This window comes from Mustelus asterias, unplaced genomic scaffold, assembly GCF_964213995.1.
Source record: "Mustelus asterias unplaced genomic scaffold, sMusAst1.hap1.1 HAP1_SCAFFOLD_1430, whole genome shotgun sequence".
Taxonomy (NCBI): domain Eukaryota; kingdom Metazoa; phylum Chordata; class Chondrichthyes; order Carcharhiniformes; family Triakidae; genus Mustelus; species Mustelus asterias.
Genome location: NW_027591375.1, coordinates 56,749 through 69,171, shown reverse-complemented (window position 1 = coordinate 69,171; position 12,423 = coordinate 56,749). Strand labels below are relative to the sequence as shown.

The 12,423-nt window shown below is 54.7% G+C and overlaps 1 protein-coding gene across 1 annotated transcript in view; it reads right to left on the bottom strand.

Annotated features, from left to right (window-relative positions):
• Positions 1 to 12,423, bottom strand: part of LOC144488270 (constitutive coactivator of PPAR-gamma-like protein 2) — a 53,376-nt gene that overhangs the window by 22,302 nt on the left and 18,651 nt on the right. The window contains 5 exon segments of the mRNA XM_078206312.1: positions 2,602 to 2,701; positions 3,313 to 3,626; positions 4,837 to 4,913; positions 6,230 to 6,335; positions 12,119 to 12,247. Coding sequence (XP_078062438.1) covers positions 2,602 to 2,701; positions 3,313 to 3,626; positions 4,837 to 4,913; positions 6,230 to 6,335; positions 12,119 to 12,247 — 726 coding nt within the window.

Sequence of the window (12,423 nt, the reverse complement as noted above, 5' to 3'; positions counted from 1 at the left end):
CCCACAAGTTGTGCCGAACATGTCCCTACCTACTAGGCTTACCTATAACCCTCTATCTTACTAACTTCCATGAACTTATCCAAAAGTCTCTTAAAAGACCCTTTCAAATCCGCCTCCACCACCACTACCGGCAGCCGATTCCACGCACCCACCACCCTCTGAGTGAAAAACTTACCCCTAACATCTCCTCTGTACCTATTCCCCAGCACCCTAAAACTGTGACCTCTTGTGGCAACCATTTCAGCCCTGGGTAAAAGCCTCTGAGAATCCACTCTATCAATACCCCAACCTGTGCTAATGCTCTCGCCACTCACATTGTCTGTACCTTTAAACTTGATTAGCTGTAAAGACTCGCATTCCAATCATTATTCATTATTCTGTAAATTGAGTTTGTGTCTTTATATGCCCTGTTTGCTGTTTATGAGCAGATCTCCCACTCACCTGACGAAGGAGCAGTGCTCCGAAAGCTAGTGGCGTTTGCTACCAAATAAACCTGTTGGACTTTAACCTGGTGTAGTTAGACTTCTCACTGAGTTTTCTTGATAACAGAGTTATCCACAGAATGCAGCATTACCTGAAACTGCTTCTGACCCTACTATCCATGTTCCAGCAGTCTCCCTAATAAGTGCTCTGGTTATTGACTTAAATCTCCTCTGCACCTTAGAGGACCTTATTTTTATTCGTTCCCAAGCCAGTTAGTTGAATATGAAACTCAACACGATAGTTTTATTGATAGTAGATTTATCTACAGAATGCCCGCTTCCTACCGACTACCCGCTTGCCCCAGCGGTCTCCCTTTACTAGTGCTCTTGCTACCAAACGAAACAACGTTTCCTTCCACCTGTGTATCCTCATGCAATTAATGTACCATGAACAGCCTGGTCATCCTTTCACAAAGGAGGCGCAGTAGATGGAGAATGTCACACAGGCTCTCAATCTCTCTCTCTTCATCCCAGAGTAGCGGAAGGAATGCGGTCAGCGTTGGAGGTTCCTGCCCGAGACCGGCACCATTCCAGCCTGGGAACAATAATCCACAAAACGGGCCACCAACCAACCACCTTCTCAGGGCAATTAGGCTGTGCACCTTGCTCACATCCCGGAGAATTCACGTCAGGGAACTGCGGAGGCGAGTTGAGCCGTTCCTGGCACCTGAGCCTCGCCCACGAGTGCCTGCAGAGCCCCAACACAACATCCCGCGGCAGCCTTTCAAGCCCAAAAATCCTCAGGGTAGATTTTGGGCAGAGTCCAGTGAGCAGATGAAACGGCCCCGCAGTGATTCTTTAAAACCCTCCCAGTGATGCCTGCGTCCACTTACATGTGGATCATTTACACATGCTGCAACTGACACACATGTATAAGCAGGGACATGTACTCTGCAAACGTGTTCAAGCCCTGTGCCTTTTTCTGAATTATGGGGAGCTCGAAGGGATGCCTCCCCATTGTTCTCTCCATGGTAACCCCAGAGCCCGAGGACTCGCCGACCAATCAGCCGCAGCCCGTGTGGACTCGCTGACCAATCAGCCTCAGTCCGTGTGGACTCGCCGACCAATCAGCCGCAGCCCGTGTGGACTCGCTGACCAATCAGCCTCAGCCCATGTGGACTCGCCGACCAATCAGCCTCAGCCCATGTGGACTCGCCGACCAATCAGCCGCAGCCCCCGTGTGGACTCGCCGACCAATCAGCCGCAGCCCCCGTGTGGACTCGCCGACCAATCAGCCGCAGCCCCCGTGTGGACTCGCCGACCAATCAGCCGCAGCCCCCGTGTGGACTCGCCGACCAATCAGCCGCAGCCCCCGTGTGGACTCGCCGACCAATCAGCCGCAGCCCCCGTGTGGACTCGCCGGCCAATCAGCCGCAGCCCCCGTGTGGACTCGCCGGCCAATCAGCCGCAGCCCCCGAGGACTCGCCGGCCAATCAGCCGCAGCCCCCGAGGACTCGCCGGCCAATCAGCCGCAGCCCCCGAGGACTCGCCGGCCAATCAGCCGCAGCCCCCGAGGACTCGCCGGCCAATCAGCCGCAGCCCCCGAGGACTCGCCGGCCAATCAGCCGCAGCCCCCGAGGACTCGCCGGCCAATCAGCCGCAGCCCCCGAGGACTCGCCGGCCAATCAGCCGCAGCCCCCGAGGACTCGCCGGCCAATCAGCCGCAGCCCCCGAGGACTCGCCGGCCAATCAGCCGCAGCCCCCGAGGACTCGCCGGCCAATCAGCCGCAGCCCGTGTCGACTCGCCGGCCAATCAACATCCTTTTCTCCGTGAGTATAAATCGTTGCGATCCTTTGAAACTTGGTGTTCTTGCATTTGTCCTGATGGGTGCAGGATGAAAAGCTTCGCCAGCGTGCCTCTCCGTTCAGGTTCTGTATTACCAAGTCATTCTTTGCACTATGGTTGCAAAGGTGGTTTGCTCCCATTTTGAGGGTCACCCCTTGCCGGAGAGGCCAGCCTGCTGCTCAACCCAACCCATGCCCCTTGGAGGGCATGCAGTTCCCTTGCCAATTTGAGGCACCCCCCACCCCCTGCCTGTGTGCCACCTGCCAAGCAGGCAGTCCAGTCAACAACCCTCCAGCAATGGTACAAACATCACTGCTGGCATTCAATGTTTACCTCGGGGCCGCTGGTCTCTGGGCTCTTGTTCGTGGCGGGAGTGTTACCGCCAGCACCTTCCCAGTTTGCTTTACGTTGAGAGGGTTGATCAGTGAGGTGGCTGAAAAAAACAACAAGAGGATCAACCTATTAGAAACCACAAACCGATTCCAATCAACAGCCGCACAGATCACCCTCTGCCTGGTGGCTGGATGTGGACGGGAAATGTTGGGGCTCTCTCTGGAAGAGCACACCTTTCCTGGGAAAATTCTGTGCTTCTCACTGAGAGAAATCTGAACACAAGGACATTGGCTTACATAACGCTTAAAAATACTAACCATACTGCCCATTCCTGGGTGTCTTTGATGGAGACAGCGTAGAGGGAACTGTGCACAGTGCTCCCAGTGTGGGTCTAACCGAGGGATACGGAGACTGGAACTGTGCACAGTGTTCCAACTGTGGGTCTAACCGATGTTCGATAAAAATTTAACAGAACTCTGCTTTTCTGTGGATATGTAAAGCAGAGTTTGACGGATGTTTTTGGCTCGACTAATCTGCATCACTGTATTTAGAGGAGAGAGCAGAACTTATTGAGCCGTTCTGGGGAGGTCATGACCCTGTGGGTTGTAGATTATTATTTTTTTGTTTCAGTCCCTTCCCATGCGCACAGCCCGCGAGAACCCGGATTAAGGACGAGTGGGCAGGCAGGATTCGAAGCACGTCGAGACTTACTTGGTCGCGACACCGCCGTTCTGTTCCTCGGCGTCGGAGGAGGAGGAGGGCGAGGAATTGGGAAGAGGTGATGGCAGCTCTTTGGCAGGAACATGGTTGGAGATCCTGGTGGGGGCCGGCGGGCCATAGGAGCCGGCCCACTCGCCGAATGGTTTGCCAGGCCGCTGGAGATGGCCGTCGAGCTTGGCCGGCCCGGGGTCAAAGTGGGGCCCGTGCATCAGGTGAGCCTGAGGGTGGGGGAAAGCAATGGCTGGGTTTGGAGCCGGCGGGAAGGGCTGGTATGGCAGCTTCTGCATCATCGGCGGAGGCGGGAACTTTGGGGGGGTGGGGGGAGAGAGAGAGGGGGAGTTAGTTGGTGTACAGACTAAACATCCTGCCCTCAACGTATAGCTCGCTCATTTTCAAACTAAATAGAGAATGATTAAAAAATAAAATTCTACCCCATCACAAAGGACCCTCCCAATCAAGTGACCACCCCCCACACTCTGGACCCCTCTCCTCTCCCAAATCCAGTGGCCAACCCTCATTCTAGCGACCCCGACTCTCCATGCAGTGAGCCCCTGCCACCACCAGCACCCCCCACCCAATTTCACTGACCACAGCAGCAGGTCATTCGGCCCCTCGCGTTCACTCTGTCATCCAACCAGATCATTATCAGTGTCACAAGCAGGCTTACATTAACACTGCAATGAAGTTACTGTGAAAATCCCCTAGTCGCCACACCCCTGTTCGGGGACACTGAGGGTGAATTTAGCACGGCCAATGTACCCTAACCAGCACGTCTTTCAGACTGTGGGAGGAAACCCACGCAGGCACGGGGAGAACGTGCACACTCCACACAGACAGTGACCCGAGTCGGGAATCGGACCCGGGTCCCTGACGCTGTGAGGCAGCAGTGCTAACCCACTGTGCCACCCATGGCTGATCTTCAACCACGACACCACTTTTGCTTACGCCATTATCCCTTGGAATCTTTAAAATTATCGATTTCTATCTCAAACGTACTCTCTGATTAAGCTGCCATAGCCTCTGGGGTAGAGAATTCCAAAGATCTATCCCCCTCCCGAGTGAAGAAATTCCCCCTCACTCGCCTCAGTCCTACATGGCTTGTCCCTCATTCCGAGCGTGTGTCCCAGGAGACACCTTCCCCAGCCAGGGAGAAACTTCCAATCTACTCCTACCCAATCGAGCCCTGGGTCCACTTCAATGAGGGCACCTCTCACTCGTCCAAACTGAGAGAACCCAGCTCCAGCTCTCCTCATGGGACAGTCTTGCCACCTCAGAGATTAACCTGGCGAACTTCGGTCGCACGCCTTCTGCGGCCAGTACTTAGGTAAGGGGATCAAAACAGTGCACACTGCGGCAGGGGAGGTCTCACTGAGGCGCTACACAAATGCAGCAAGACATCTTTACACAAGTGTTTGCATTAAAACACCGCCCCCCCTCCCCCAGTCAGGCCCCTCACCCTTTCCACCCCTTCCATCATTAAGATATTCAGATGTTCAGCGCAGAATGAGGACCTACCATTGGTTTGGGTTGAGGGATTCCTTGCATATGAGAGGCTGGGAAAGAGGGCATGCCGAACTGACCAGGGCCCAAACCTATAACAAGAGAGAGGAAACGTTACAACCTCGCAAGCCTCCCCTATAAGGTGCCCGCCATCCCCCCTCCCGCAACTCACAAGTGGCCGCAACCAAACCAAATGGGGCAGTAACATTCCCCCCCCCCGCGGAAGAAAGCTCCTGGAGAAAGTCTACATCAACCCAAGCCTGCCACTACACTATACGAGGGCCGTAATCCACCTACAGCTCTCCCTCCCAATGTGCTAGCCCAGGTGACTAAGGAATAGCAACAGGGAGCACATCACCATTGGCAAACCATGAGAGGAGCAAAATTAGGCCATTTGGCCCATCGAGTCTGCTCCGTCCCTTTGATCATGGCTAATAAGTTTCTCAACCCTATTTTCCCGTTCTTTCCCCGTAACCCTCGATCCCCTTACCAATCAAGAACTTATCTCTGTCTTACATACACTCAGTCTCCACAGCCTTCTGTGGTAATGAATTCCATAGATTCACCCCCCTCTGGCTGAAGAAACCCCTCCTCATCACTCTGAGGCGGTGCCCTCGGATTCTAATCTCTCCAACTAATGGAAACATCTTCCCCACATCCACTCTATCCAGGCCTTTCAGTATTCTGTAAGTTTCAATGAGATCCCCCCTCGTCCTTGTAAACTCCAGTGAGTACAGACCCAGAGACCTCAGGCACTCCTCATACGTCAAGCTTTTTATTCCCGGGATCATTTTTGTGAATCTCCCCTGGACCCTCTCCAGGGCCAGCGCATCCTTCCTTAAAAATAGGGGGCCCACTTCCATTTCTTCCTCCTCAGATCTCACAGCCCACCCACCTGGGCCTCCACCTGCCACGCCAACACTGGGCACTCTGCAACCAAACGACCACATTGGCCAAGGTTTGCGTGCAGAAGTCCGGCACAGGTGGGGCTTTGCAGGGAGCCCGGACCACACCCCAACCAATGACTCAGATCATTGAAGACTGTCCCCCTGACACTATTCAGCGGAGGGTTCACAGAACTCCATTTAGCAACTGCGGAAGCTATAGCCTGGCTTGGTGATCACTGCACCTTTTTAAAAGAGGAAGTGGAGGCTGTAGATGGATTCCAGTCCTTGTTCATCAGTAAGGGGCTGGCGGAGGTTACAGAGAAAGCCCACAAACTTGCCACCCAGCTGCAGCTTCTCCACACGGGACTGCAGTTCTTCAAGGTAGTGCCTGCCATCGCCTGCTGAAAAGGGCACCGCGGGCGGGCGGGCAACTAGTTTCCCCACATATCCAGTGAAATTAATTAAGAGATGTGCTTCTCTGGGGAACTGGCAGTGTCACACCGTTCCGATTGTATACTCACCCAGGAATGGGGAAGGTCCGAGAGGTGGCGGTGGCCTGGGTTTGCTGGCTGTTGCGTAATACTCCACAGCCCGCTTAAACCGTTCGATTTTGTCTGCCGTCCTGGCCTGCGTTTCAATAGATTTCAAGATTGAAAAACATTAGAGGCCTTCGCAAAGTGGGGGCGTACGCACCGGCACATGGAGCCGGGGGGTTGATTTGATTTGTCACATATATTGGGATACAGTGAAAAGTATTGTTTCTTATGCTCTATACTGACAAAGCATGCCATTCATAGAGTACAGAGGGGAGAAGGAAAGGAGAGGGTGCAGAATGTAGTGTTACAGTCATAGCTAGGGTGTAGAGAAAGATCAACTTAATACAAGGCAGGTCCATTCAAAAGTCTGACAGCAGCAGGGAAGAAACTGTTCTTGAGTCAGTTGGTGCATGACCTCAGACTTTTGTATCTTTTTCCCGATGGAAGGAGGTGGAAGAGCGAATGTCCCGGGCGTGTGGGGTCCTTAATTATGCTGCTGCTTTCCCGAGGCAGCGGGAAGTGTAGACAGAGTCAATGGATGGGAGGCTGGTTTGAGTGATGGACTGGGCTACATTCACGACTCTTTGTAGTTTCTTGCGGTCTTGGACAGAGCAGGAGCCCAGACCAAGCTGTGATTCATCCAGAAAGGATGCTTTCTCTGATTGGGAGGGGAGGAGACATGCACGTCAGCCCAAGGTGCCAGGTGGGGTGGTGTTTACTCCGCCTCAGTCAAGGTGGGACACTGGTGTTGTGGTAATATCACTGTACTAGCAATGCAGAGACCCAGGCCAATGCGCTGGGGGAACTAAAAGTCAACTAACAAATCTGGAATTGAAAACTTGTGATAACCAGGTCAGTTCCAAAAGAAAATCTGCTTATTCGGTTTGGTGGGCATGCCACTCCAGACCTGTAATGTCCTAATTATGTTGGGGTTGTGGGCTCTAAACAAAACGAAATGGCTGTGGTTTGCATGCGTAGATTCAGACTCACAACAGAAAGCTTTATTGAAAGGTGTTCCCTGCGCTGCACAGAGTAGAAACCGAAAGTAAAACAGCAGGCCTGTGGCAACACCTTCCTGACATCACCATCAAATCATGCAATCAGCTCTTGATCATTCATACACCCCTTTTAAATATATAACATCCCTCCCCCTTTACTTCTGTGGGCACAGCAACAAACGACTACAATATTACATACAGGATCAATAATACTCTACCCTGTGAGTGTCAGCCTGGCCACACACGTATGACTTTCTGCTACCCACAGTACGATGCGCCATTGATCATGATACACAGTCAATATGAAAGTCAATCAGGAAGATGTCTATTCCTCTGATTGGACACCAGGTTCTGAAATTTGGCTGTCCTAGACCGAAGAAATATGATTTGGAACTTCAGTACACTTCCTCTCTTGGGACTAATTCTGCGTCATTCTCATGTGGAATCAGAATCCCTACAGTGCAGGAGGTGGCCATTCAGCCCATCAAACTTGCAATGGCAACAATCCCATCCAAGCCCTATCCCTGTTTAACCCCACATATTTACCCTGCTAATCTCCCTGACAAGAAGGGGCAATTTAGCACAGCCAAACCTAACCCACACATCTTTGAAGTGTGGGAGAAAACCGGAGCACCCGGAGGAAACCCACACAGACATGGGGAGAATGTACAGACTCCACACCCAAGGCTGGAATTGAACCCGAGTCCCTGGTGCTGAGAGGGAGCAGTGCAAACACTGTGCCATTGCCCATAATAATAGCAGAGATACAATCAGGCGACTCAGTCTTCCGTTGTAGTATTCACAACACTAGGGACTGAAGGAGTTGATATTTTGGGAGATGATTCGGACAAATCATTTTGAGATGATAACAATTGGCCAGCATGGTGTTGCCAAACTAATTCATCTTCGTTTTGGACCATAAGAAATTAGACCCGTTTTTTGCTAAAACAATGGCTGGTACCCATTTCTCACTCATGGCAGATTCGCACACTAACACTGATCTCCTTGTTGAAATGAGCATTATTCTGCCCTTGCTTCTGGTTAAGCAAATTGAAATTGTTGTTGATGCTCCACTATCTCTGAGGCTTCTGGAGGTAATAAGAGATCAAGCGTCATTCTGAACTCTCTCTTTAAGAGTAATGCAGGTAAACTTTGGACAGTCGCTTCAGCACTGTTTCGACAAGATGCCAAAAAGCTATTCGCTCAACATGATAATGAACCTTGCTCTTTTGAAGCTTTGAAATGTTCCAAGGATTGTACATATCTTTACACTAATCTATTGGTTGATGGATGATAAAGTGTGGATTTTACATGCTGAATGCCAATTACTTTGAGATATCCTCTTGTGAAATAAACTGTGAACCATTATCATTAACAATCTGTTAAGGTTTACCAAATCTTGCAAACAAGTTGTCAAGTTTTTCAAAGATTCGTTCAGTTGTAGTAGATCTCATGATAAGTTCTGACCAATTTGAGTTTGCATCAGTTATGACTAAGAACATGTAACCCTCAAACGGACCCGCACAAATCTGCATGTAATCAGCATAAATTTATAGAATGCAACTTGTTCTTCTTTGTGAAGGTACACAGATTCTTCTTCAGAATATTCTCAAAGGACATTGGTCTAATCCAACAAGTTTTTGCAATGTGACCCATTCTGCCACAGTTCTTGCATTGACTATCCTCACTCCAGCGTTCACTCACTGAAAGGCCCATTTTGGCACATCTGTGACACCCTTGTTGCTATTTTGACATCTTACGGGCAGTTCCCAACTTGTGGATCTTTATTCCTGCACCAAATTGTGAATCCTCTTTGGCAGCCAGTTCCATCGACACTGACTTCTACTGCCATCTTTAAGGTCAAAGCATTTTCAATCAGCAATCTTCTTTGGAAAGCTTGATTTTCGAGACCACAAATTAGACAAAGAGCATCTCCTAAAGACTCACCAAACTTACAAAATTGTTCCAGCCTTTTTAAGGTGCCACAAACTAAGCAATGCTTTTGCCTTCCACTTGATTCTTTCAGTGGAACCTGAACCGCTCCACGATGATCTTTGTCAAGTCATTGCAAATTTTGGTTCATCCAGCAAAGCCAGGAACCAGGTTCTGAGGTAAATTGTAGGTTTTAGTTCCTACTGTACAGGGAAAAACGAGTACCAGAAACCTGTTTGCAATTATCATAGAAAGAAATCATAGAAACCCTATAGTACAGAAAGAGGCCATTCGGCCCATCGAGTCTGCACCGACCACAATCCCACCCAGGCCCTACCCCCATATCCCTACATATTTTACCCGCTAATCCCTCTAACCTACACATCTCCGGACACTAAGGGGCAATTTAACATGGCCAATCAACCCAACCCGCACATCTTTGAACTGTGGGAGGAAACCGGAGCACCCGGAGGAAACCCACGCAGACACGAGGAGAATGTGCAAACTCCACACAGACAGTGACCTAAGCCAGGAATCGAACCCGGGTCCCTGGAGCTGTGAAGCAGCAGTGCTAACCACTGTGCTACCGTGCCGCGAATTATATTCGCTTGGACAAAGTCCCGAAAACACTCTACATAGGAACTCCACGATTGATTTTCTTCAGCGAAAAGCCCTGTGGATCTGAATGGATCCACCATTTCTCTCGCAAACACTAGCGACTTGAGTCTGCTCAATATATATTTTGTTTACTGTCTTTGCAATACTGTCTTTACCCTGGAGAACGTTGACTTGATGTATTTTCTTTTTCAAATGACCCCAGCTGTATAGCAAAGCTCTGTTTAAATCTGCCAGATACTGCCTGGAATCTTGTCCTTCTCTGATCGGAAAAAAAGCCCCTCTTTTAAAACTCCACACACAGCTTTTTCTTACTTGTTTACCGACACTGGGACTTCAATCCTGAATCCTGCTGTTGCTTCTCCCCAGCTTCTAATATTCAAAGTGTGAGGACCCACAGTTACTTTCCTTCCACTGAAGATCTTTTCTTGACTAAACAAAATCTCGAGCCGTCTCTGCCCCATCCCCTTCCTGGGGACGGGGGACGAGGGAGGGGACGGGGGACGAGGGAGGGGACGGGGGACGAGGGAGGGGACGGGGGACGAGGGAGGGGACGGGGGACGAGGGAGGGGACGGGGGACGAGGGAGGGGACGGGGGACGAGGGAGGGGACGGGGGACGAGGGAGGGGACGGGGGACGAGGGAGGGGACGGGGGACGAGGGAGGGGACGGGGGACGAGGGAGGGGACGGGGGACGAGGGAGGGGACGGGGGACGAGGGAGGGGACGGGGGACGAGGGAGGGGACGGGGGACGAGGGAGGGGACGGGGGACGAGGGAGGGGACGGGGGACGAGGGAGGGGACGGGGGACGAGGAGGGGACGGGGACGAGGGAGGGGACGGGGGACGAGGGAGGGGACGGGGACGAGGGAGGGGACGGGGGACGAGGGAGGGGACGGGGGACGGAGGGAGGGGACGGGGGACGAGGGAGGGGACGGGGGACGAGGGAGGGGACGGGGGACGAGGGAGGGGACGGGGGACGAGGGAGGGGACGGGGACGAGGGAGGGGACGGGGGACGAGGGAGGGACGGGGGACGAGGGAGGGGACGGGGGACGAGGGAGGGGACGGGCGACGAGGGAGGGGACGGGGGACGAGGGAGGGGACGGGGGACGAGGGAGGGGACGGGGGACGAGGGAGGGGACGGGGGACGAGGAGGGGACGGGGGACGAGGGAGGGGACGGGGGACGAGGGAGGGGACGGGGGACGAGGGAGGGGACGGGGGACGAGGGGAGGGGACGGGGAGAGGGAGGGACGGGGGAGAGGGAGGGGACGGGGACGAGGGAGGGGACGGGGGACGAGGGAGGGGACGGGGGACGAGGGAGGGGACGGGGGACGAGGGAGGGGACGGGGGACGAGGGAGGGGACGGGGGACGAGGGAGGGACGGGGACGAGGGAGGGGACGGGGGACGAGGGAGGGGACGGGGGACGAGGGAGGGGACGGGGGACGAGGGAGGGGACGGGGGACGAGGGAGGGGACGGGGGACGAGGGAGGGGACGGGGGACGAGGGAGGGGACGGGGGACGAGGGAGGGGACGGGGGACGAGGGAGGGGACGGGGGAGGACGAGGGAGGGGACGGGGGACGAGGGAGGGGACGGGGGACGAGGGAGGGGACGGGGGACGAGGGAGGGGACGGGGGGACGAGGGAGGGGACGGGGGACGAGGGAGGGGACGGGGGACGAGGGAGGGGACGGGGGACGGAGGGGAGGGACGGGGGACGAGGGAGGGGACGGGGGACGAGGGAGGGGACGGGGGACAGGGAGGGAGGGGACGAGGGAGGGACGGGGACGAGGGGGGGACGGGGGACGAGGGGGGGGACGGGGGACGAGGGGGGGGACGGGGGACGAGGGGGGGACGGGGGACGAGGGGGGGACGGGGGACGAGGGGAGGGGACGGGGGACGAGGGAGGGGACGGGGGACGAGGGAGGGACGGGGGACGAGGGAGGGGACGGGGGACGAGGGAGGGGACGGGGGACGAGGGAGGGGACGGGGGACGAGGGAGGGGACGGGGGACGAGGGAGGGGACGGGGGACGAGGGAGGGGACGGGGGACGAGGGAGGGGACGGGGGACGAGGGAGGGGACGGGGGACGAGGGAGGGGACGGGGGACGAGGGAGGGGACGGGGGACGAGGGAGGGGACGGGGGACGAGGGAGGGGACGGGGGACGAGGGAGGGGACGGGGGACGAGGGAGGGGACGGGGGACGAGGGAGGGGACGGGGGACGAGGGAGGGGACGGGGGACGAGGGAGGGGGCAGGTGGATGGTGAGGTGCCGTCTTGCACCAACTCTCGCAGCGTCGAGGCTGATACACCAGCAGTTCCATTGTTACTCACCCGTGAGTGTTTGAAGACATCCTTAGCCACGGTGTCGAGGTCACGGATATCGGGAATGCTGCTGACGTAGAGGGCGACGGCTTTAATCACCACATCGCAGGGGGGCAGTACCAGCTGGTGGGCTCTCACCTGGACAAGCAAAGGGGAGGATGGAACAAGAAGATAATTACAAACCCATCCCCACCAGTACTGTACCCCAGTGTTATACAGTGACAGCCCCGTCCCCACCAGTACTGTACCCCAGTGTTATACAGTGACAGACCCGTCCCCACCAGTACTGTACCCCAGTGTTATACAGTGACAGA